The following is a 27,664-nucleotide window of genomic DNA, read 5'->3' as shown; positions in this document are numbered from 1 at the left end:
GACATACATTCCATCTAGGGTAAGCTTTGATATTACAAATTCTGTTCTTATTTCCCCATGTTAAAGTGTGTTCAAACAATAATTTGACATTAATGACTTAGTTTCTGAAAAATCTGCACTTATGTCATTGTTTCTTCAAAGGTTCGAACTGTATTTCTGAACACTTAGTTTATATGTTCCAAAGAAAATCGAAATCTTCATCATCATCCCTCCAAATATTAGGCCACGTGGCCCGTTACAGTCTCAAAGAAGAATTGTCCCTCCAGCGTTTCTTCGTACGTCTCAGTGATCTCTTTCCTTGAGGGAGATGATGAAGCATAGCTCTTGGGATTCTGTGTGATGACATCCATTGTAGATGGCTCATCCAGTTGGCCTGGTAATTTGGAGAATTGGCTTTAGTCCCAGTTCTTCCATTACTTCTTCATTTCGTTTATGGTCCCATCTTGTATATCCTGCTGTATATCGCATAAATCGCATCTCATTAGCTGTTATCCTGCTTTCATCCCTTCTTCTTATTGCCCATGCTTTGCTACCATAGCTTAACACTGGGCTTGCAAGAGTTTTACAGAAACGTATTCGTGTGTTGTTTTGTACTAATGATGGTTTCATGATACTATTAATTAATCGCATGGTTTTTGTAAATTTTGTAATTTTGTTTGCTATATCTACTTCTTCCTCAAATGACAAATTATAATCTAAATATGTGAACTCATTTACTCTTTCCAAAATTTCACTGTCCAAACTATTTTGCTCAGTACAGGATATTTTCCACAAAAGGCCATCACTTTTGTCTTGTTTGTATTGATTTTCATATTATATTGCTTTCTGATTATATTCAAATTATGTACAGAATACTGCAAATCATTTTCTGTGGGTGCTATTAAAACCAAATCATCTGCAAAAATCAGGGAGTCTATTTGTAATATCCTATCCAAGATTGGCGCAAAATGTGATCGCTATTATCAATTAAATACACAATTAGAAGAACAGATAAAATTCGGGTGCAGAGAGCACGATGTGCATATGTATTGAATGAAGTAAATCACAATGTTACTTCCTAAGGCATATCTTTATTGAGATACTCTTTACACCAAAATGAAATTACACGTTCTTTTTTTACATTTTTTTTTGTTTTCTTTTTGAATCAATCTTTTTTTTTCTTTGTCCATTTTAATGTAATATTTTATTTAATATATGTTTTAAGAACCCCCAATCCTGAAAATAATCAAGGAGCATTCCAAGCACTTGGTATTCCTTGGTGGTTCCTGAAAAACAGTACACACACAAAACAGGACAAGGAGAACACAAGGCCAATGAAAATAAACAAGACAAAAGTAAATTAGAAGCTGGAAAAGGAAGGGAAGGTTGAAGTTATTATGCCATTTTTGTTGAAAGGCATTGAATGACACTCCATAATGGAGATAACAAATTAAATAATACAGTATACATGACATGTTCAGTACACTATGTCTACAACCATTACTAGAAGAAATCTTAATAAGCTACCTCTAATCATTCTCTGTAATGACAATATTTCTACCTTGTTAACATTACTTCATATTATATTTATCTTTATGAAAAAAAATCAATATCTTAAGTGTTCAAAGAATTAATCTCATTTGACTTTAGTTATGTAACCAGAATAAAACTTCCTTAAGTAAAAGATAATATTCTCAAACACTTATTAAAACATACTAACATAGTTAACAGTCATTGTGGAGACAGACGAATCTTCTGCAACAATACACAATGAAACTACGTGGTAAATAACAATACGGTTTAATTATTGCAATAAAAATAAAAAGTAAAAATGTCTCCACAAGAACATATTCAGTAGCACATTTTCATTAGTATTTGAGAGAGTGATGATCTCAATAAAATCTTCACTCAAGAAAGAAACAGACGCATTTTTTTTTAACTGGTTACACCTATAATCAAGTGAGTTGTTATAGCATGTTTTTCAATGAATATTTACTTGTATATTCCTATCATTTTGTGCATTTTATAGACCAGTCCTTCAACAGTATGACTTCACATTAATATTCGAAATACGATACCTGCTGGAGATGAATGACAAACAAGTGAAAGCTAAAAGAGCTTACTGGTAAAATTATACTACAAAACATTCTTACATGTTGAAACCAGTTCCAGTATAAGAGAGAAATCAGTAATAACTCGATTTTACTGCAATAGTGGGTTTCCTTAACCAAGGAGAAGAATAGTGAGCATATTTCCTAATAGTTTGGCAACTTAAAGAGAAACCAAAAAAAGAAAAAAAACAAAAACAAACAAACGAAACTGTTACATTACAATGTACGAGTAAACTGTGTTCATAGAAATTACTGATAATGTCTATCAATGAACATTCTCCATTGCACCTTAATATAAACACTAATGTTTCATGCTTTGCAAATCACATAATGTAAAACTATTTCCCGTGCCACAGTCCCCTCATTTAGCGCCTTCTTGTTTGTCACAACTGGCCCTTCTTACTTTTTAAAATAAAGCAAACGATTTTTGTGGTATACAGAAACATGTCACTGAACAGTCATTCCAAAGTAAATATTAATGTAACCATTCAAAGTTCTATGCTACAAGTATAAAAAATTCTTACTGGTATCCAATTTGTTGTACCCAGGTCTTGGTTTTATCACTCAATTATTTGCAGTCTCATACTGATAGTTGCAATGGTTTCACACTTTTACATTATAATGCAGTCCTGATTAAAATATGAATGCAGTGGCAGTTTCACAAACCCATCATTATACCATCACATGTAACAATGGAAATATGTCATACTTCACACATACAAGCACTCAGACATTAGTTCAATCAGCAAGATTAACGTTACCAAATTTAAAAAAAAGTAACCGTTTTAAACTTCCACTCACACATGCATTCTCCCTATAATAGTTGTTATAATATATATAAAAGTTTGTTCCGTGAGGAAAAAGGGTTGAGGACATAAACATAAAGAAATACATACAGTGACTACAGGTTTCCATCAACTTTGTTGCTGCACGAATTTATGCCACATTAGGAAATCTGCGGTGAGAGTTCTGGAAAGCTCATCCAATTTGACGAAGATAGGCTCAGTATGGCATGTAGTAAGATGACCTTCCACGATAACCCCTGTGAAGCGAGAGTAATATGGTTCAAATTAAGGACTTTGATGAGAAGCTGAGAATGAAGTACTAACAAAAGATAATATCTGCTAATAAAGCATGAACAATACTAAAATATACCTAAAACGTTTCTTTCTAGCAATTTCAAGTAGGGCTTACAATACTGATGGGAATTTAAATTTACTGCATTTTCAATTTATCAAATCAGATAAATGCAACTTCAAAACAAATATTTTTTTCAGTAATCTTTTATAAAAATCAGATGCAAATACACAATTTTTTTGTCAAATGCCAAGGCCTTTAACTTGTCCTCTACAATTGGGCTCATAGATTTATTTATTTTATTTAATGACACTCGCAACTGCAGAGGTTATATCAGCACACTTAAATGCCATCAACCTGGCCTGGGATTGAACCCGCAATCTTGGGCATACAAGGCCAGCACTATACCAACTCGCCAACCAGGTCGACAGTGAGCTCATAGATGTCGCTAGTGCTAAGAAGAGCAGACAACTTAGTTCGTCATATACCGACAAGCAATCTCACACACAGAGGGTGCTTCACCACTTCAGCGAAAAAATTTCGTCACCATGGTAAAGAATTTATTGGCGCTACTTTCATTTTCTGGCACAAACCAGAAGTAGGGTAACTGGGGTCAATTCTGAATTTTCAAATGAGAATATGAAATCCCATAACACAGAGCCTACAAATTATATGTGTAACGAAAGAGAGAGTCATAATAGAAAGAGGTTTTGGTCAGTTAAAGCTGCACTTTTCTATACTTCAAAGTAAAATAAATTGGCCACAGAAAAAGTACCTTTAGTTATTTTAGATTACTTAATTCTCCACAATGTAGCAAATTATCTCCATGACGAAAATAATTTCAAACTCCTCAAATTATGAAGCTGAAGAAATTACACAAGCTGGACAGGTTCGAGAGAGAGACCAGCAAAGAAGAGATGAAATAGCAAGGCTAATAAATGGATTTTAATGCTATGTAAGTATTAATTAATAAATCATTTATACACAAAAAAAAAAAATAAACCACTCAAAATTCGGACATGAAATATTTCTTTTATATTGGTTTATTTTATGATGTTTTATCAACAGCGATGGTTATCTAGCATCTGAGTGAGATGAAGGTGATAATGCCAGCAAAATGAGTCCAAGATCCAGCACCGAAAGTTTCCCAGTTACCCGTGTTGAGGAAAAACCCTGGAAAAAAACCTCAACCAGGTAACTTGTCCCAACCAGAATCTCATGCTCATTTCATGGTCAAACATGCTAAACGTTACTCCACAGCTGTAGACGAATATAATGTTGTTGGTACAACAGACATACTTAATATATAAACCACTGCTGTTTCAAGCTTAAAAATGAAAAAGAAAATGAGAAAAGAAGTTGAAGTGCTAACAAAATCCCACTATTAAATTTGTTCTAATGCAGTCTATTTATTGACAGGTTTGTTTTGCACTCCAACATATCCAGCAACTTCTTTTCCCATGTTATAAGTTGAATAGCCCCCCCCCCCACTTTTTTTTTTTTCAAATCTGTTTTTATAGTCCGACCATTGGATCTGTGCCCCCGTAAGATATGCGAACTGAATCTTAATTCCTTTTCAGCCTCGGCAATTCATTTCTCTCCCTGTATTCCTATTTCTCTCTTTTCTATCCCTCTCTCTTTCTCTCCCCCACTACTCACAATTTTGAGCCTTCTTGCGGGACAGTTTATTTGCACTTGCAGTCCAGTGTTGTCAACGCAACATGAATACTGTAGCACGGAGTGGTGGAAGAAATATTATTAAGCAAGTAATAGCATTTTGCTTAAGTCAATCAGCGTCATTAGACCTACTTAAATTAAATTATGAATAAGTAATAATTAACCTTACATTATTATAAGCAAAATTCAAGAGACATGACACTGTTTGACGGAAGTTTGGCAACAACAAGTGTGCTGTGTAAGTGAAATGTGTTCCTGTCAGTGAAGCTGTATAGGTTATAGTGGCAGTGCAAAGTATTTGAACAGTGAAATGTTTTTGAAGTGTTAGTGAAATCAGGATAGAATCAGTGAAATGTGTCGTAGTTCCAGTGCAGTGAGTGAGTTGACAGCGAAATGAGTGTAATGTTGAAAGGTACTTGTGCAGATATGAACATATACTCGTGGGTTTTAGTTCGATCTTAGTTTTAAGATACAAATTAGAATATTTCAAATGTTATTTTAAGTGATCGTTTCATTTAATTTAGTATATTCCCTGTTGTTGTTGTTGTTATTATTATTATTAGTTATTAGTATTATCATTAATTGTATTTTTAATTAATAAGTTTATTATTGTCATTATTGAGTGTAATTAGTTACCACTGCCACCGGGTATATACCCATTGCAGTGTGAATAAATACATACATACATCCCTATTCGGCAAGTTTCGTGGCCTGCTGTTTGACGTAGTGGGAGAGAAACGGGTGGAATGGGGTGAGTAGAGGCGTTAACTTTTCCAAGAACGACGACAGCGCTGAAGGGGCATACATCCGATGGTCCGACAATATTTTAATTGTGCTCTACATGTTTCGATTTTTTCTTTTTTTGACAACTGACTTTCCAAACAATTCCCAATTCAATTTTATTGTCTTCTATAACATGTTTCACTGTTGCTGCTTGTTTTGATCTAATGATAGCTGTGATTTTGAAGAAAGTACAGGGTGATTTTTAATATTTTCACGAAACCTGACTGAAATTCAACTTCACCTTCCTCTTCCATTGCCAAATTTATAATTGATACGCACTACCCTCTCTGAGCCTCTTTTATTGGCTAAGTGTTGTGTGTCATCTCAAAGTTGTCACTCACACCTTACAAGTGCTGAGATGTATCACACATACAACTTGTGAATGAAGTCACTTTCTCTCTTCCGCTTGCAAGAGGAAACTTAGAGAAACTCAACCAATGTGTCAGTGGATTTCTTCGTTTTTCAACAGCTGCAATATATGTTGCCAGCGAGGATAAACAGACTATGGAATGTCCGTTGCTCTTTTTGATAACATTGCTTCACATCAATTATTTGTCTACTTGCAATGTATGAACATAAAAACTGAACAACCAAACTTTTTTCTTCAGTTCTTGAGTGTGGTATGATTATGATGAAATATAGTGTTAAACAACATGCATTTCTTGTAAAGATATTTATTAAAAGAAGAGAATTATAAATGTGTCAGGATTTTCGAAAGATATTCTAATTCTTATTCCTACAAGACACTATTACAGAGTTATAAAGTTTCAAGAAGCAGGTTACATTGCAAATAAAAAGACTCGTAAGATTACAACCTGTATTAGCACTCACTTATTTGTATAAGAGTGAAAATAACTAACCCACGCAAACTCGTTTGTAGGTGGTTATTATTATTATAACATGAAATAAGTTTCAAAGTAATATGGTACATAAAGAAACAAAAATCACACACACACTATTCATATAAAATATTGGTAATACACGAACTGAGCTTTATACACAGAATCATAACACAAACACATTTTTGTAATTGGCTTTTGAGAAATATCCACAATGGAATTGTTGACCCATCAGTCTCTATTCAGGATACAGGAAGCCTGGTTTCATTTAGGTGATACATAAATAATCAGAATTCGCTGTAGTTAGACATTTAAAATTCAACCATTAATCATCACACTATACAACATGCCCAGAAATAATGGAGTATAGCAGGCCTACATGTAACAATGGAAAGAATAATAGACCCCCATATATTTTATAACAAACTAATTGTTAGGTAAATATTTTGATTAATTTTTTTGGAAGAATTATGTGAAGAAAATACACATGGTCGTATGGTTACCTCAAGAAAGATAATTCAACACCTCACACTGAAGAAAATTTTATGCACACCTTACAGAATGTGTTTGCAGACCGAATTATTAGTAGAGGAATATGGCCACGTTGTTTACTACATTAAACATTTGTGATCCTTATATGTAAGAAACTCTAAAAAAGGAAGCATACAGAAACAATTCACACAAGTTGAAGGCCTTGAAGAATGATATCCATAATGTAATATACAGAAAATGTTGTTCTTAAGGCAATTTGGGAATTATCCCATCCTCTCTCTGGCATCCCAATATGACTTTCCTAAATTTGCTTCATGCTGATAATGTTGGTCCAGGTCCACATATTTGGAGGTGATTTCTGTCCAAGATCGAGTTTGCTTTGTGACAGATAGTGCATTCATTGGCAGATGCCTATTCGCGTTAGGTGTGCAGCCAGACAGTCATGTCCTGTCTCAGTCTAAAACTTGCTACTGCTTCCTTTCTAGGCTTTCTCTTGTTTTTCCAATCTTCTTGTATATTTTGAGCTTTGCCTGCTCGGTAAGGAAATAATGCAAGACGAAATGCAATGAGAGTCTCAGAATTACTACAAAGATCTGAAGCCCATATAAAGCTGGAGGAAATCTTTTCATCAGCATAAACATAAGTAGTTGAACTTATTTTAATATTGATAGTGCTTTATTCCCATTTGAGTAAATAAATAAATTTAATCTAAATGAAAATCATAAGCTTAACTCAGTATTTATGAATAAAAATTACTACCAGACTAAGATATCAGCTTATGTTGTGGTGCCACTTTAATGTGGGCTAAGTAGAAAGTTTTCGTAGCAAAAGGTACTGGACCTGCCAGAATACATGAAAATGTAATAACACAGTATCTTCTCATGATGCACTAGTTACCTTAGTATATCGCTGACACACAAAACTCCACAGAATTCAGAATAATAAGTTTGGGTTTTTGTTTGTACGCTGAGACCTAATATTTTTAATGTCTGAGAACAACTTTAAGGTTTCATCATCAGGATAGATTGCCCCAGACCTGCCATGGTTGTCTACTCTGTTTAGCTCATTATACCCTGATTATCTCAACAACTGTACACAGAGTCTTCCAAGTTACCTCTTCTAAGCAAATTGTTGAATACAATACAGGATTCCTAAGATAGTACACAACAACGGTTATCCATCAGATAAAGCAACTGGACTGCATTAAACATTGCATAATCTTCTCCCAAAAGCACAAAACACCATAGAGAAAACATTTAGCAGCCTGACGATTACTGGGCATTCCTTGTAAACTCCTACAGAGTAACTGGATTACCACACTGCCACAGCCATCATCACTATCACTATAACCACCACCTCAAATGTGAGAGTAAAAAAAAAAGACAAATTTTTCCCATTCCCATGCAACTCTACATTCTTTTCCAGTGAGGGATCCATTTGGTTCTTCCACTTACCTGAAAACACACACTTGGTTGTGAAATTAACAGTTTGTTTACATGTATTATATAATTAAAAACATACAAACTAACATGGCAAATCGAAGCAGACATGCCTGAAACATGACTCAAGTCTTCGTCCCAAATTGCTCTGTTCCCACAAGAAACTGACAAGCAGAAAGAGTAGTTTTGACTGGATGTGGAAGTGCTAACAGAAGGCAATGGGGAGCTTTTTTCTGTCCATCTGTCATTTCTAGCTATCCTTATGATTAATGACTAAGAACATAAGCCACGTTCATGCCTCACTGAATGCATATTTAATTGTGGATAACATTAATGAATGAAATGGCACTTATTTTCATCCTTCTCAGAGTGAATGACGCCATTGTAGTCCATGAGGCAAGAAAAGGGGTCTCTCTGGTTCTACAATATTTACTCTTTAGGTTGATTCATTTATGTAAAAAAGTAATACGACTCTGAGAGACAGTGTATTACGCAGAAAAACTGTGCCTAATATTCCCTTTGTGAGTCCAGATAATCTGACAACTACCAGTCAATTCACTTATTTTCAGTTCATTTTACTTCTATCAAAGGAGATACAAGTACATGTTTATCTGATGTTGATGTGCGTCAACAAACTAGTTTTCAGGCTTCCCAGTTTGTCAGTGCAACTTCTTTATTGACGTTTATTGTTTGTTTGAAGATAATATTGATATTCATCATATCTTGAACCAGTTGTAAATAAGTTGCAAGCAACAGATAGTGATTTACATTCTGTACAAAAGCACGTGAAAATGATTTAATGAAGGTTTTCGAGAAACACATAGGAAAAATCAAAAGATTATTTTTATCATGGAGAAGGGGCTCAAAGACTTGTACAGCAGCCTGAGGCTTATTGTGCTTACCACTCCTGTTCTGTGAATGATATTTGTTGCCAAACAGTTGTACTCTTGTACGAATACAGCAAGCTGCACTGTGAACTTAACCAGGGCTATCTATATTAATGATGACAATGATATGTGAATGAATGATGGCGAAATGAGTCCGAGATTCAACACCGAATGTTCCCAGCAATTCTGCTTCAATTGGTGCAAAACCTTGGAAAAAGCATCAACCAGGATTTGAACCCAGGCCCACTCGTTTCAGTCAGACATACTATTACTCCACAGTGGTGGACTAAGAAGAATTTGACACTCAAGGACACTCTTGTGAACACTGGACATTGATATCAAGATGCCATGGTGTGTTGGAAAGCAACAACATCACTCAAACACTGAAACATCATCCCCTTCAAAATATTTTAGAATTTCCATATACGTTTCTTATTTGGACTCTATAACATCAATAGAAACCAGACTTATAGACAACAATGAAACACCATTCCAAGCAGGCATATTGCATCCAGTTTCCTTGAAAAAAGTAAAGAAAGAGATTTTCATGGAAACTATTAAGACATTGGCAGTGTTCTATGGGAATGACAATTTAAGAAGCTGAAGCCAGGATATGATATGAATCTGGAAAATAAGAGATTGTGGAAAAAATGTCAAGATTACTGATCTTCTGACAAAGACTACGTTTTTCCTGCAGTATGCTTATTTACTACCTGTCTGTATTGGCAACAACATGTACTGCTGTGCAATCTTCTAGCACACTTCGTCATGTGAAAAGATGGCTTAAGAAGCACGTCACAAAATCACCTGTTGAGACCGTGTCTTTTGAGTGTTTTTAGGTAGAGGTTGAAAGGACTGAACTTGAAAGAGAGGTTTAGAAAAATTTTCTAAAAGCAAGAGAAATCTACAACTTTTTTTTTTTCCTGATAAATACTCGTATTAAAGTTGTTTCCAAAAGAACTGCATAGTTTAACAGTTTTACTTTCATTTCGATGTTTCAAATTCAATTTGAAACTCTGACAGAGTTAATCTGTTCTTCATTCTTTGTATGCATAGATTTCATTTTTAAAATATGCCAATTTTTATTATTTTAATTTTATTACAATGCCATTACTTTCAATTATATTGACTATTACACTCTTACTACGTCATACTACTTTTGACCAATAAAACGGTACAAAAGAATGTATTTCAACCAATCATGGCTGCTTATCGCACAATTTTATCGCGTCCCTAGCATTTGTTTAATCTTATTGCATCCCTAGCATTTGTTTAATTTTATCGCGTCCCTAGCATTTGTTTCTTTGTTTGCCAACATTTGAAACTGCGCTGGTCTGGACGTCAAAACTATATATAAAATTACAAACCACTCCAGTCGATGCACAGCAGTTTCAAATATGACTCGCATTGTCATTCAAGAACAAGAATTAATAAAAATCACTGATCATACCTATGCATCTTCTGAAATCCGATTTACAAATAAATGAAGAGCACCATTCGGAAATCCTAAATAAGTTGAATACACCATGTAGGCCTAAATCAACGAGTTCCACTTGTATTACGCACACGTCCAATATAACATCAATTGAACCACCAACCACATTCAAATTTGAAAATTGTACATTCAATAATTATTCCTTTTAAAATTATTCGTGTTTATTTTTTATGTCATCGTCGTTAATTAAAACTTTTCTAACACTTTTGTATATTAGTTAGATTATGTTATAGCTTCTGCTATATGATATTGTGGATAGTCATGTATCAGAGATTGTTTAATATTAAGATTTATTGAAAATCATCTGCCAAGTGGCGTTGATTACTGGGATTCAGATAATTGAAGTGGAATGTTGCATTTTAATAAAAATGAAACTGAATCAACAAAGCCTTCTTGACTAGTAACATTGCCATTGTGTATAATAGATCGAGAACACTACTGCCATCTAGCATGCATCTAGCGTAATATTTGTAATGTTGAGTTGGTACAATAATACATTTGAAGACAGTTGTATTTTCGTAAGTCAATTAATATTTTATTGTATTGGAGTACTTTGTTACTTCTAATCTTTATATACTTTCTTCTAATCGTGTAATAGTCAATTAAATCCCACTCGAGTTTTGATTTTCTCTAGATAAATCTGCTCGTGTTCCACTCGCAGATTTATCGATAACGTCTAGTGAGATTGTTGATAAAAATATATTTACTTCCTTTGTGTTCAACTAACACAATTCTATTTGTTATTAATTATTATTTTTCAGTCACATTTTTATGAAAATTTGTGTTTGAAACTCTTAAATAGCTTGCTCTAAAATTCCTTTCACAAGGTCAAATTAACAAACATTTTCTTCCAGGAAAGCCTCACACCACTCTGGTAGCTCAGACTTTCACAGCCCCCCCTCCCGTGGAAAATACACATGGGTGACTTTGAATGACAACTACCATAGTCTTAAAAATTTCCCATACGTGCATCTGTATATTGTGTGATGCAAATGAAGAGATGAACACGGAACACACAAAAGATGCACAGCATTGCTACAAGATGATGTCGACATCATACAAAAATACTGGGGTGCAAGATGGCATATGACTTAATTGTCAAGTGCCTAGGCAGTGATTGGGCCAACAACAACATTACATTAAATTACAAGGTGACTTTATTATAAAAAATGTTGTGACAATTATACAAATCATTTCACACATACATATACGATTTTAATAGAAATAATAAGCGAACTTTAGGAATGTACTATAACAAAGTTTCATTTAGTTATATGTACTGCATTAATGTATACATATAGTTATGCAAAATATTTTTTTCTTAACACTCTAGAAGAAATCCCTTCTAGTTTTTGTATCAAGGTTTGAAAAGTTATTAAAAATTACTTCAGAAAATAAGAGAGTCTAATACATTTTATACATTAGCATTGTTTAATACCCACTAATTAATAATAAATTAAAATGAACAATTAAAAAGAACAGGTAGCTGTGACTGTGACCTATTAATGTAAGTAACCTAACTTCTATTTCATGAAAGAATTTCTTAGTTCTATTTTTCAGATTCGGCAATAATTTTCAACATTTCCCACAACGAAAATTATAACTCCACAAGTTTACACTCATGTTTTATTAAAAGAAAATAATAATCACAAGTTCCATTTAAAAATATTACAGTAATGTTCACTATGCTACCTTAACTGATTGCTATGAAAATAAAATATGAACACAGAAATGTTTAAGTCTTTGCTAAGAAACATTTCTAAATTAAACAATTTGGATATACAATATTCATAAGTATACAGCTGGCATATTGACCAAACTGATAAATCGTTACACTAGTACTCACAAAATTTAAAGCACAGCTGTGGTTTTTAATCAGTTATTTAACAACAGTTATCATCTGTAATGTTATTTAACCTTGATGGAGTTGGTGATGGTAGTTAAGGATCCCAGGACTTGCCATACATTTACCTGATATTCCCTTAAGTTGGGGAAAACCTCGAGGAGAGAGGGGGAGAACAATCAATCCAAGTGGGATTTGAACCCAAACCTGAGAGCAAAATATAAACAATTAGCAGTGCTTTGAGTAGATGTATAAATCAAGTAGACAAGTTACAGATATGTTAAAATGTTCTCCTTCCCTCCTGTCAATGGCAGGGTCCTTAACTTGTTATTCTCCCTGACTCTACGAGCAAGTTCATAGATGTTTCTCGCAATGAGAAGCACAAACCAGTGTTCTCAATCTCTGAGAGACCGCGGCCCAGTAAATTCTTTTTCTATAAGACGAGGACTTGGTCCCAACAGATTACTCGTAAATACCTTTCCAATTTTTTTTTTAAAGTTCATACATTTAATTAACGTAAGTATTAATAATTAAGTATGGTGTAATCTTAAAATTTAAAGAGTACTGGTGGGCTTACACTATGAAAACAGTGTCACACGTCAAATATTTTTATATGCAATGTATGTAATTTTATGTATAAAAATGTACGAATCTCTCAATTCTAAATATTAATTTCCAACACTAATTAATACTGTATGATGAATTTTAAAATGCAGCACATTAATATAGTAATAATTCTGCAGTGCTTGGGAAAAGTGACATAAGTCAGTTTCCACAAACCTTTCTTGATAATTTATTGACAACTTACTGGTTTATGTCGATTTGATCTTTTTCTGTATGAATTATTGTGATGGGAGAAATACTTACGTATTTTTTTCCAAGCGAGCAGATGTTCCGTAAGTTGTCAATAAATTATCAAAAAAGGTTTGTGGAAACTGACTTGTGTCACTTTTCCCGAGCACTGCAGAATTATAAGTTATTGGAAAAAATATTTTAATTTAATTAATTAGTTTATTTTATATTTTAATGCACGTGAGAATTTTTGAAGATTTTAGTGAGACTAATGAGACTTTTGTTGATGTTTTTTAGCTCTAAGCTTGTCCTATTTTTATTTTATTTTACTTGGTTATTTAACAATGCTGTATCAACTACGAGGTTATTTAATGTCGATGGGATTGGTGATAGCGAGATGATATTTGGCGAGATGAGACCCGAGGATTCGCCATAGATTACTTGACATTTGCCTTATGTTTGGGGAAAACCTCGGAAAAAACCCAACCAGGTGATCAGCCCAAGCGGGAATCGAACCCACGCCCGAAAGCAACTCCTTAGCTTGTTAATTCTGGGATGAATTGAAATGATAGCCAAATGAAGAGAGCCAGAAAGTTGCGGGCAGTTCCTCTATTTCGTTTAAGCATGGTCATGGCAGGAAATGCAGTTTCACAAAGATACGTGGTGGAAAAACAAATAAGAAATCTGATTGTTATTTCATGTAAATTTGGACATTCATTTTTCATTCTTATCCAGAATTTCAAATTACTCAGATTTAAAAGTACTTTCCAGTCCTTTGTCTGATAATTTAAAAAGTTGAAGGGTTTCTTCGTGGGAGGAAAGGGCTGTCTCTTTGTATTCAACAAAAGGGTTCACAATCCACATCTTTGTTGCAGTCGGCTTGCAGATAATTTTAATGGCCAACATAAACAGCAGTATTCCCTTTCCCGAATGTTGAAGAATTCCCGATCATTAAAATATAAGTGGCTTGGTCACTAACATTTGCTGAACAAATGTAATTCAGTGAGATTTTACAATTTAGACGATCTGGATCTGCGTTTTTCGACACAATCATGAAAATTATTCTCCTAAGAATATTTCCACTATAAAATACTCCTTCGTGAAAAATGCTTAGAAAAGTAAAATGACAAATTTTAGGAGAATATCTTGCGGCCCAGCCATTGAGAAACACTAGCACAGACCACTTAGTTTGTCAGAAACTATCCAGAGTGCACCACAGGCGGTGGGTCCACATTACACTCTTAACATTAATGATGAATTGGTGCGATGTTACAGGAGAACCAGAGTACCTATAGAAAACCCCCGTTTTGCCTGATCCATGGACTTGCCCAACACAAGTTATAAATGCAGAGTAGAATGGAATTTGAACTATATGTTAAAATGTATAAATTGATGTTCTGATACCACCTCCACCACACCCGCTGCTACCACCACCAACACCACAATCAATATGCCCATTCTCATTTGTTCTCTTGTGATCATTTTTAATCATGGTCAGACTTTTAAAAGTAGCAGAACTCCTTGGTCCTGTAGTCAGAAAAGTGCAAGCCCACCATTTAGGACAATTAAGAAAAAAGACAAAATATAACATAATCACTACAGGAAGGAGATAAAGCTCCTCTTTTCGATTACAGACTGAAACCAGGTCCACTAGAATTGTAACCAGATACTCTACCACATGATTCACAAAAGAAGACAACATGCTACTTTTAACAATATTTCAGCATAACTGTGGTACATTCTAAAGGTACTACTGATAAGTAATAATTATTTTAGAAATCATTACACCAAAGTACTCTAACCCAAAAGAGGTGGTATACTCTTTTATTGCATTACATAATGGACAACATTACAAAACTACAACCTACCATGCAAGATTTCATTTGTCATTATATTATTAATCACCTTGGCCTTCTTGTTGGTCTATACCCATAATAAGATGACCCTCGACCTCTGCCTCCACGGTAGCCTCTCCCTCGTGGGGGACGATTAGTCATACTCATACCAGGCCGGTTTGTGCGTTTCGGCATAACCTGTATAACAGCATATAGATACAGACTTGCAGAATGGTTGAGTTGTGTTGAAGTTGTTAATTATTACACAGTCTTGTGGTAAAATTTTCCAGTTTCACAATTAGATGTAAGAGATCAAAATCTAATATACAGTAAATCTATAAAGCTTAAACTACTGGTCTTTTTAAAGTTCCCTAAACATTGAAGCCTCTTTAGGCCTGTTAAATCTCCTATTTCTCACTTGTTTTCTGTTTTGTTTATCAGAAGACTCTATGGTCTCACAAAACAATTTTTTGCAGTTGCAATCAACATATTAGCCCACAGAGAGCAAAGCAAAGAGTGTTATAAGGCAAGAAGCAATTGCCCAGTAGTCTGTATCAGATTCTTTTTACATATCGTAAATATAGATACAGGAACTCTACTTTCCACCCAATACAAGCCATTCCAAGGATCTTATGGGGCAGTTTAAAAATCCATCAGCCAGTTCGGTTTGAACCTCCAATATTTCATTTCAGAGACTAGCACAGTAACTACTACAAAATCTCGAAATCTATTTTTTTCTTCAGCATCACCATACTTTTTCTTCACACTTCATACAATAAAGTGGAAGTGTGGCTTACGTAAAGTCATTTAATTTACAAAAGAATGGGATTTAATGCCAAGATTAGACATTAGATGTTAACCCACTAAAGGTTAATGACTTTGAAATCTTACTTTAGAGAAATGAGTCATATAGTTGGGAGCATGCCTCCAGTAAACAGTGCATTGACATTAAGTGGTGATCAAAAATAACATAATACTGTCAACACAACCACTACTTACACATTAGCATGTGATTTACATGATGCATCTTCCGATCCATGCCACTCAATTATTTAATGTTAGACTTCGGAGTTCTGTAAATCAGGTCTAAAAACCTTTCCAAGGCACACCACACCAACTCTAGTACACACAGTGCCATTCTTAACTTCTAGAACCTGAACATCTAAGGATAAAAATTTTGTATTGTTCCATTTCAGTTGTTTTGGAATAGTTAATTTTGAAATGTAACAAATCAAAACTATTTATTTTGCCATAAATTTATTCCTCGAAATAATGGTTTTGCTTCTACTGATGTAAATTTGTCTTATACAGTGTTATTCTAAATTTAAGTTGGGAATGTGTAGGTGTAAATCGAATATTTTCACTATCTTAGAATTTTTGTAATTTATACACAATTGCAGACAAAGATTGTTTGTATCCATATTGAATAGCACTCTTTCATTTACGCAACTAATCAACTTAACTTACAATAATTCTTCTCTGTTAGTAAAATAAAATATAAAATAAACTAATTACTAAAAACATACTTTTATTTGTCTTCCTCTGAAAAGGGATTCATCCATTGCCATAGCTGTCTGGACAGAGTCTCTTTCTGCAAATTCTATATAGGCAAATCCTTTAGGGTGACCATCAAATTTGTTACAAAGAATTGTAACTCTATTGATTGATCCACAACCGTGAAAATGTTGTTCCAGTTCTTCTGCAGTCGCACCATAATCAACCTAGTAACAATAAGAAATATAGAGTGAACTGTAAGTTAATGTCATTAATTTCAAGGGATTATTCTTTGAGTTATTTAAAATAATAAAATTTAATATAATTTTGCTCCCTTGTGCTTCCTTTCCGAGAAAAAAATTATTCTATATGAAACATTCCACAGCATATTTTGGAAAAACTATTGACTTAATTCCCAATATGCTCAATCAGTTTAAGAGAGGAGTGTATTATGATAATAAATGATTGAAAGAATTTTAGTTTTGTCCTTTAAATGTGCAGAAATTTGGTCCAAACCAATGGAAGTTTTCGTGTCACAAAGAAACATTAAACCCTGTTGCGCTGTGACAACACTGTAAAGCTGCCTGGACAGATGCACCCTGCATATGCAAAGAATGGTGCAACAACGAGAAAAAGAACGTAACAATTGCTTTTAAATATGACTTGGGAAACTTGATTTCTTGTATGTAAGTTTACTAATTACTACTTTAAAAATTAAAGTGGGAGATAACTATTCTAACTGGCTGAAAAAAATGCTCATAGTACGACAGAAGGAGATTTTTTAAATCATTCAAGTGCATATGTATAATGTAAAATTAGCTTCTATTATTGGTTGTGTTCACCGAATATGTAATTAAAATTAAGTCGAAGAGTTTGAAAATAAAATTGTTTGTACATCAGCATTATAAATAATCTTTATCATTAGTGAAAATTGTGATTAATATGACATGTTATTGCACCAGTGCCGTAAAATATTACCATGACAACTAAAACATCATGAATTCTACTAAGAAGGCATAACTTGTATCATAAAGTTAACATCATGAAACAATTTGCCAATGCTATAATATTTAATATATCAAATTTCTCATAGCAACCTTTTTTCATAGACTATGATATCAAACTACACATCATTACAAATCAGACGTTATTTCTTTATTAATATTATTTTATAATACTGTCATATAAAAAAATAGTGTATGAAACTCATTTATAATGTTATAAAATTATTACATTCGTAAAAGATATGAAACTCTACTCATGTAATGACCTACAACAATATACACTTTTTTCATAATATTACTATTTTAATTTTGCTCATTACTTCAACGTAAAATAAGCATAACGTATTTTTATTTTTTCCTTTTGAGTTCTAAATGTTTTAAAATTTTGTTTTTATAAAGTGAAATATGCATAATAAATCGTTCACGACCTCTAGAATATTCAATTGAAATGAGAGTGTAGAAATATTTCTTAATCTTATCCATTAGTTTGAAAGAAGCATGTCTTATTGCCTGTGTTCTCTCAACATTTAATTAAAATTAGATTATAGAGTTTATTTTAAATTGTCCAAGATTTTGTTTAACTTGAAACAAGCAGTGTTCATTCTCTGTTATCTAACATAGTTTAAACACAAAAATTAAAAGGTATATCATCTGTATTTTTTTCTTTAGAGTTTAAATGCAATGTACATGGCATGATGGCATTGACCTTCAACAACCCAGGTGGAGGAGTTTGTTCAGAACAACACAACTCCCAGCTGCTTGAAGAGTGCCAGCATTGAAAGTTCTCATAATTTATGTATTTTAAAATGCACGTTTTCCTGGAAAACTATTGAAAATATAGCAAAATGGTATTTTGACTTTTTTGTTGCTCTTTACTCAAGGAATCACCCACCAGAATTATTGACATTACTTACGGTTTACCCTATATAATGATAAGTTTCACAGTTATTTGTGATAAGTTATATACGTAAAAACCACTTCTCTGTTAAAAAATATTATATGTATGGAAAATGAGAATCTAACATGTACGTCTTTACAAACTCCACAGGCCTTGAGACTGTCTCTGTCAGTATTAGTACTAACCACAAAATCGGATGTATCACCAAATCACCATGCGTGAAAATTAGTTGCAGAACATTGCAGTAATAACTTGCTGAATTCTTCAGTTCTCATATACTAATTAGTGGAGAAATTTATTGTGATTTTGTATTTCTGTATGTAAGGGAAGGAGGACGAGAGTGTGTCTCTATAGTTCTATACATAACATGTCTCTTAACTGAGGAAAAGTTAAATGAAACTGGAGCTCAATAAGAAGTTATTCCTAATAAAATCATTGCAGCATTTCACACACTGTACATTGAGCCAGAAACCTGCTTAAAATGAAGCAATTCTTATCATTTTACATGAACTTACTGGGTTTCAAGAAGAATATTGCAAAGATCCAAACTATATTGCACAAACTTATGCCTCTCCAATCATAAAAGCAGTCAGTGGCTTTCATAAAAATTTACCAGTATAATGCATAATTATACAAGAAAATATGAAGATATGATCTAATACAGTACATATGTTCTAAAATTCGTCACTTTATTATACAGAGAATCCAATGATAATTTGAGAGAGTGTAGTGTATTCGATGAAGTATATCATCAATACTTATACCAATATCCTGCATAGTTACCTTTATAGCAAAAGCAGCACATAGTCTCGCAGCATTCTAGTTGAAACACATTTACAGAATAGAAACTCAGTAAAACGTGCTAAAAAAAGGGTCAAAAGTTTCATTTCAAATATCCGGAATCTTCCATTTTCAAATTATAAGTGGATCTATCTGTAAATGCAGTTACTAAAGTCAGATTGAAGTATTTGGACGATTGTTCGGAGCAAGGGGAACAATTTCAAAATTCTCAGTTGAATGTTTTAAGTCTTTTGGAATTCCTTTAAAAATTTTTAAAATGATTGCTACAGACGTAATTAAATATTCTGTTCAGATTTTACGTAATCACTTGTACACCTAAATTTCTTTATATTCTATCTGATTACTAATAATTATTAATTAATTATTCCGAAGGGTAGCTTCCATTTGAATACAATAATCATAAATACTGATAACACAAATGTTTATTTTTATTTGTTTAGTATGCTGTGTCTTTTGGCAACCCTTACTGAAGGGCAGCTACCCTTGTGGGATTTATGTAATCAATATGAGGTTCTAGCCAAAACCATCTTCTCTGTGAACATATTTTTAGAAACAGTCAGGTTTTTTAAAGAATGAGACGAAGTGACTACTTGACAATGCGGATTTTGTAACAATTTATAGAACATATAAATTTATCATAATATCTAGGAAAAACAGGAAGATCTTAAATCAAATTGTTTCTCGCATTATTCAGAAGTGCTGTTGAGATTTCTGATAAAGTAATGAAACAATTCCTGTAATGGTAATAGTAGAGAATTGGATAAAGGAAGCTTGAAAATTGATGTGTATTACTTATTAAACTTTAAAAGTCCTATCTGTTGAGGTTATTTACAATAAAGAGAAATTACAGCACAACAAAAAACCACTTTACATATTCCAAGATTAAAACACTAACACTGGTCTGTATTACAGTTCCACAAAATACACATACATTGCTTAAAAATCACTTTCAATGACTAGAAAAAATAAATACATTAATTCAATGTGAAATCATAATACACTTCATTATGAGCTGTTACATTTCATTGCACAAAAAAAGAAATATGTCACTTACATTGCCAACATATATAGATCGGTTATCAACCTCCATTTTTTCTTCTGTTGACATATTCAATGGGCTAGCTGTAAACAGAGATTTCATGTAAGAATTAAGACAAATGAAACTGAAAAAATTGAAATTTTCATAATAATACACTATAAAAAGTGTGTGTACAAAAATCTTCCCCCAAATGCTTGAACTTAATCACTCTTTTACGTATTTCCTTCCCTCCTCTCTAATCCTGTATCAAGATTTCCTTCGAAAATGCTTCTTATTTGGCAGCAACCGTCATTATATAACTTACAAGGAACTATTAATGAGTTCTTGTCAAGACCTACCCTCAAACTGCGCAAATAGTTATATTAAAAAAAACTGTCCTAGTAATTATACTGTTGCAAAATTGAAGCTTGAATTAAATATTATATCGAAAAAGTGAGTGGACAATGCTCACTAAGGTGGTTAAACACAATGAGTGCATAAGGCCTCACATCACACACAGTGTGGACATTCATGTCACATGGCAACTCAACTATTTTCTCCAAGTATGAGCTGTTGTTTCTTAATGCAATATTCCAAATAAATTTTCACACCATTAGTTAGCATGGGAAGCTAATTTTTATATTGGTCTACTGGCTATGCAGTTTCAGGAGAGGTTCCGACACGAGTTCATTAACAGTTTCTTTGTCAGATACTTAAAGATTCCTCAAAAAATATATAAAAGAATGTCATATTTATGCTTTCAATGATTTACTTCTATCAGATGATTCATTTCACGAAAATACTGCACATAATAAGTTAACTTGTTTTCTGTAACGTTATTGGGAACAATTTTCTGAGCACCTACTGATTATTATATACACCTTTGGCATGGCAAGAAGGCCGCTGATGGACCAGGAATTTCTTCCAGAGTAAAGAATGATATGGATGATAGTCTTTATATTGTTTGTACTGAAACAAAAGCTAGTTCAAAAGTTTCCAGAAATCTAAGGGAGCAACATAAATTTGTGAAGATATATGCAAAATTAAATAACTATATTATTAATAGCTGAAACATAACATAAGGAAATGAAGTAACACGAACTCAACTATGTTTCTCTATTGCATAATAAATTTGCGGTACAAATTAAAAAACATCAAAGAAATACTGATAAAATGTGATCTCCATTCCACTGTCATTATTATTAAAATAATTGTTCGTTTCTCAATAACACTTATCCAGAAGAAATAACAGCTCTTATTAAAGTGAAGTGAAATCTATTAAATGCGTAACTCCATGCCAAACAATTTCAATTAGATCAAATTAGAAAAATTTAACATAGATAGACTTCAACCTGAGCAGCATTTTAGAATGGAAAACTTATCACTCAAAATATGTTTTAACTGTGGTGTTTATATAGCTAGCATTATTCAGGGCTTTAATTTATCTGAACAGTATTTTTAGACAAAAAGTCACCATTTCACATTCAAATTTACAAAGAACACTGTTACAATTCCGTTATTTTTATTTCTGGCATAGCCAGTAAGTTTCAGTACAATTCTTTTCCACTGGATAGGTTGCAGCCACAATCTAGTCAAGAAAATACTTATTAATGAATTTTATATAGAGTTGCCAGTTGTTACAGTTCAGGATTTTAAAGCATGAAATATCACTGACGAATCAGTTCACAAGGCAGGGAAGTGGTTAATATTTCGAAAAGCAGCATGGGAATAAAGGCCATTATAACCTATCAAGAATAATTATAGATGCTTTTCATGTAAATAAGTTACGACTTTTCAAATGCAGAGAAGTTCGGGTAGTCAAGTAATTAGTGATTTTAAGATTTTATTTTTATTATATGTTCTAATATTTGCACAAGCAATCTCTCAAACATATTAATTCAAGAGAAGGCATTCCTTAGTTTCTTGTACTGGGTAATAATTCTTAACACATAAAAGGAAACAAATGTAATGAATCACAATGTTAGTTTGCTCTAAGCATGTAATTAAAAGTGAAATACAAAATCACGTTTAGCATGTCTATTGGAAATTTAGTCGGCAATTCTGTACAAGAGTGTTACCAAGGAAAGCAATTTTTTTTTTTTTTTTTGGTGTAAAACGTTTGAATTGAATGCATGGCTATTCATATAAACATATTTAATGTCAAGGGGAATTCTTCGAGGACAATGGGATGAGTTCATATAGTCTATTTGCAATGCTACAACGTATAATTGGAGGGAATGCATTTCAAGAGTCATTCAATTGCAAACATGGCGTCCTCAGGATGCCACATGAGGATGAGTGAGTGCTCAGACAAGAAGCTTTTAGACGAAGTAGTGGATTTTTGGTCCCAAATTGGCGTCGCCTATCAATTTTTCTTTTATTGTCAGTACATATAACTCGACTAGAAGTCAAGTAGGCAAATAAATCGTGACTAGCTCTGGACAGCACTCTTGCACAGAAATATAATTTACCTTATTATAATAACTAAAGCATATTTCTACAAAAATTAAATAATTTTTTGTTTGGCTAATAGACATGGGTTAAAAAAAAACCGAATTGTTGACCACAGTAGATGGGTCTACAATAAACTAGACAATTCACGACAAATATAATGCCATCAACAGCCAATATCCATTGAGCCAACCTGTCATCTGATAGAACATACTATTTTATATTATTATTATTATTATTATTTATTATTATTTTAATGTACCGAAGTACATATGATATTTCCATGCAGATATTCTGCGTCATCATACGATGAAAGAGTAATGGAACGGAGAAAAATTCTCTCCAGTGCCGGGATTTGAACCCAGGTTTTCAGCTCTACATGCTGATGCTTTATCCACTAAGCCACACCGGATACCCACACCAGCGCTGGACAGAATCATCTCAGATTAAGTTCCAACTCTTGGGTTCCCTCTAGTGGCCGCCCTCTGCACTACGTCATAGATATCTATGAATGCAGGACTGAAGTCCAGATATGTGCTGAGGTGCACTCGTTATGAGTGACTAGTTGGCCGGGATCCGACGGAATAAGCGCCGTGGACTTCAGTTCTGAGTTCATAGATATCTATGATGTAGTGCAGAGGGCGGCCACTAGAGGGAACCCAAGAGATGGAATTTAATCTGAGATGATTCTGTCCGGTGCCGGGGTGGGTATCCGGTGTGGCTTAGTGGATAAAGCATCAGCACGTAGAGCTGAAAACCCGGGTTCAAATCCCGGCACTGGAGGGAATTTTTCTCCGTTCCATTACTCTTTCATCATATGATGACGCAGAATATCTGCATGGAAATATCATATGTACTTCGGTACATTAAAATAATAATAAATAATAATAATAATAATAATAATAATAATAATAATAATAATAATAATAATATATAAAATAGTATGTTCTATCAGATGACAGGTTGGCTCAATGGATATTGGCTGTTGATGGCATTATATTTGTCGTGAATTGTCTAGTTTATTGTAGACCCATCTACTGTGGTCAACAATTCGGTTTTTTTTTAACCCATGTCTATTAGCCAAACAAAAAATTATTTAATTTTTGTAGAAATATGCTTTAGTTATTATAATAAGGTAAATTATATTTCTGTGCAAGAGTGCTGTCCAGAGCTAGTCACGATTTATTTGCCTACTTGACTTCTAGTCGAGTTATATGTACTGACAATAAAAGAAAAATTGATAGGCGACGTCACATACTATTTTGTTATATGCTGCCGGAAATAAGAACAGCCAGATTATAATAAGAGTATTAGGCCTACTGCAAGACTGATGTTGCACATGATTCTCAATATGTATTTTACAAAAGTTGTATTGAATTATCTACGCTGTTAGATGGTAAATTCACAATCTTATTATAACTATCGTTGTGTTCAGCCAGGCCAGCACTAAGGCAGCAACAACGTTGAACACCTTGCTGACTGACAGTGCTTCGGCTTCACGGTAACAGCGGTCGCTATTTTTCGTATCAACATTTTTTTCACTAAACTTCAGCTGCTCACTCAGCAAAGGAAAAAAGATGTGATTGTTGTAAATACAACAGACATTTTGGAATCGAGTAGTTCAGCCCCTCGCAGCTGCTGCCACTCATCAAAATGTAATAGCTGAGTTAGCGCTGCCTGGCAGAACGCAACCTATGCCTCTGCTAAATGGCCACCCACAGCGGTATTATATCTTCCTTGTATAAAGCCATTGAATTATACTTATACAAGTATCATATTAATTGAGCTAGCTAAAAAATCAGGACAGATAACGAGTAATATACTCAGACGTGAACATTATAAGCTGTAACTGATGATGAAGCTATGCTGCATTAAGGAGCACGCCTGCCAAATTTAACTGGAAACATTAGGTTGGCTGCTGATCTGGGTGGAACTTTGGTATCTCCCCACACTACACATGGAGAAAACATACTTAAATCATTGAATACTTTTCACATTTCTCGGTCTCACGTCACTTATACATCCTCAACTAACCCACTAAGCTTGTCACATACCTCGGCCTAATTTCACTTAGTTATTCTCTCATCTAAGACAAAACGAAACACAAATCAGACGTCCCGTGTGTTGTGTAGGGAGATAACCAAGATTGGTCCTTATCCGCCATTGTAATAACGATTCAGATGTTCTAGTTTTTCTTCAATATAGAATTTCAAAATTTGTTGGTATATCCATTTGTTTTTGGCTACTGCATTATGTAGAACTTCAATGCTAACACCTTTCTACGATTTTATTGCCATTTCGTACATGGTATTTCACGAATAATATCTTTCCTCATAATATGAGCTAGAATCCTGCTAATGTCTTTTAACCTTAACACATATCACAGTAGAACTCACTTTATCCCACCAACTCTATAAACGTTATAAAATGTGTCAATCCTGCACACCCACAATAATGTTTAAAGAGAGTAGAGCAGATATTTTATCACGAGGTAAATATGCCTATAATTAATGCCAAACGGTTAAAAGGAACATTATTTTCGCCAATTTTAAATATGCCAAACTACAGTGCCTCCCACCTTCTTTATAAGTAGGTGTACATTCAAGGAATCATCAATGTTTACAAATCATCTTAAAAGTATACTGCATTGATTCTGCAGCTGTTACTAACTTATTCCTGGCGGACTGCCAAGGTTCATCTGTTTATCAACTTCTGATTGCAGCTGTTTTAATTTCTCTGCTTCCTCTTCCATTTCTCGAACTCTTGCTTTTATTGCTTCCAACTCCTGTAATTGAGATGTTACAATAACAACACTAATTCGAAAAATCTACAGCTTCCAAACATATGCATTACATACAACTCTTACGCTAAAAAAAAAGCTAATGGTATGTTTTTACTCACAGGATCATCCACTGCATTGGACCCAACAACAGATACGTCTCCTTCAGCACCTTCTGCTGTTTCAACTTCTTGGCCATTTTCTAGTGAATCGAGAGCTTCTAGTTGATCTTCTGTACTAAGACCCAACTCTTCAGTTTCTGCCATTTTTTTTTCTGCAATTGCCAAGTAGTTGTTGCGCTATGTCATTTTTACCTCAGATATTCAGTACACAATTGACTCAACTGCAATATCAACCTAAGAGAGCAAATTGAACAATACCCTATTCACTCAGTAATATTTACAATACAAGTAACTCTTAAATGACAACGCCTTGCTCGATACGAGAAAGACATTTACACACACAACAGCTGAAGGTTATTAAGAATACAATCTACCGGAAAGTGTAATTCCAAATTTATTCTTACAAACGGTATAATTTTAAACTTTATCACCTATACTTCGATGTCGATGGATTAAAATTTCACCAAAAATAGCTGTAACTTAATAATGCCGGCAATATCCTAACTTCTTTGCTCTTTTTTTTTAAACCGGTGCCAACACACGCGAGAGAAATTTATTTAACACAAATGAATTTCCCAATATTTCTATAATTGTTAACTTTGTTGAGGCCAGAACGCCATGTCCTTCGTATAAAAGAGGAATAAATATGGTCAAATAATCTGTTGCTGAATCGTACTTGAAATATATGCAGAGAAAAGTAGACAAATAACGCAAAAGAGGTAGGCAGGTGAGCATAGAATGAAAGAATACAGTGGGCTATGCAATATAGCGACTTGTATCATCATGCCAAGGCATTGGCTGCGTTCAGCTGAACGCAACCATTGTGGGCACTTATTGATGGCGGGTGATTTAAATTGCTATGCTGTTAGCATTATTTATGGGATTGTGAAACTAAGGGGGAGGGGGGGTAATAAGAACTCATCTTGTTTCTTATTTATCATTTCCCTCTTTCTCTTCTCACTTTCTACTACCGTCACTTACTTACAAATGGCTTTTAAGGAACCCCGAGGTTCATTGCCACCCTCACATAAGCCCATCAGTCCCTATCCTGAGCAAGATTAATCCAGTCCCTACCATCATATCCCATCTCCCTCAAATTCATTTTAATATTACCATCCCATCTACGTCTTGGTCTCTCCAAAGGTCTTCTATATGCAATTTTGGATTCATCCATATGTCCTACGTGCCCTGCCCACCTCAAACGCCTGGATTTAATGTTCCTAATTATGTTAGGACTACCTTCACTGCGCTTTAATATTAACACCAGGGTTAGCAAGTTACGCGCAAAAATTAATTTGTACACAACGCGTAAAATAAATTTGTCATAAACATAAAAAAATGTAATAAACCCAAAACTTGCTGTAATACATTAAATAAGCAAAAAATTGTTTGTAGTTGGTTATTTGACGATGCTGTATCAACTACTCGGTTATTTAGCGTCGATGAAATTGGTGATGGCGAGGTCTTATTTGGCGAGATGAGGCTGAGGATTCATTATAGATTACCTGACATTCGCTTTACAGTTGGGGAAAACCTAAAAAAAAAAAAAAAAATCCAACAAGGTAGTCAGCGTAGGCAGGAATCGAACCTGCGATCTACTCTAACATATACTGCTCCTGCTTGAAGCTACATTTCCAGAAGTGATTTTGAACCCCTTCAAGTCACAAAAAATAAGACTCTGAGGATTATTCAACTATGATTATTATGACTGGCATACCAGAACATCACAAATCCATGAAGATCTTAATATGGACTATTGTATTTGCAAAAATTAAAATTGAAAAAAATGTCAAGAATTTCTACAAGATCTAGAGACATTCTATTTTTTTCCTTTGTTCATAGACTACC

The 27,664-nt window shown here is 33.8% G+C and overlaps 1 protein-coding gene across 6 annotated transcripts; it reads right to left on the bottom strand.

Annotated features, from left to right (window-relative positions):
- Positions 1-1,050: 1,050 nt before the first annotated feature.
- Pabp2 (poly(A) binding protein nuclear 1) lies at positions 1,051-26,396 on the bottom strand. Of its 6 annotated transcripts, none has more exons than XM_069825773.1 (7): positions 26,248-26,396; positions 25,817-26,050; positions 25,586-25,700; positions 20,501-20,568; positions 16,776-16,970; positions 15,320-15,447; positions 1,051-3,132 (listed from the first exon to the last, which is right to left on the bottom strand). In XM_069825773.1, the coding sequence occupies exons 2-7, from the start codon at positions 25,958-25,960 to the stop codon at positions 3,093-3,095; spliced, it is 690 nt and encodes a 229-aa protein (XP_069681874.1). In that variant the 5' UTR covers positions 25,961-26,050; positions 26,248-26,396; the 3' UTR covers positions 1,051-3,092. The 6 variants fall into 6 exon arrangements, with proteins under 6 accessions (XP_069681874.1, XP_069681876.1, XP_069681877.1 ...); XM_069825775.1 differs by having other exon boundaries at positions 25,817-25,968; positions 26,248-26,383; XM_069825776.1 differs by having other exon boundaries at positions 25,817-25,968; positions 26,221-26,369.
- Between the last annotated feature and the right edge of the window lie 1,268 nt (positions 26,397-27,664).

Source organism: Periplaneta americana, chromosome 5 (genome assembly GCF_040183065.1).
Source record: "Periplaneta americana isolate PAMFEO1 chromosome 5, P.americana_PAMFEO1_priV1, whole genome shotgun sequence".
Classification (NCBI taxonomy): domain Eukaryota; kingdom Metazoa; phylum Arthropoda; class Insecta; order Blattodea; family Blattidae; genus Periplaneta; species Periplaneta americana.
Note: the sequence above shows the minus strand (reverse complement) of the source record. Positions and strands in the feature narration are given on the sequence as shown.

Bases quoted from the DNA above. Each gene is read 5' to 3' on its own strand.
- Pabp2 (XM_069825773.1), bottom strand. From the start codon at position 25,960: ATGGCAGAAACTGAAGAGTTGGGTCTTAGTACAGAAGATCAACTAGAA. The intron at 15,448-16,775 runs GTATGTTTTTAG...GCTGTTATACAG, and splicing joins TCAGAGGAAGACAAATAAAA to GTTATGCCGAAACGCACAAA. The intron at 3,133-15,319 runs GTGATTAATAAT...CTCGCTTCACAG, and splicing joins AGACCAACAAGAAGGCCAAG to GGGTTATCGTGGAAGGTCAT.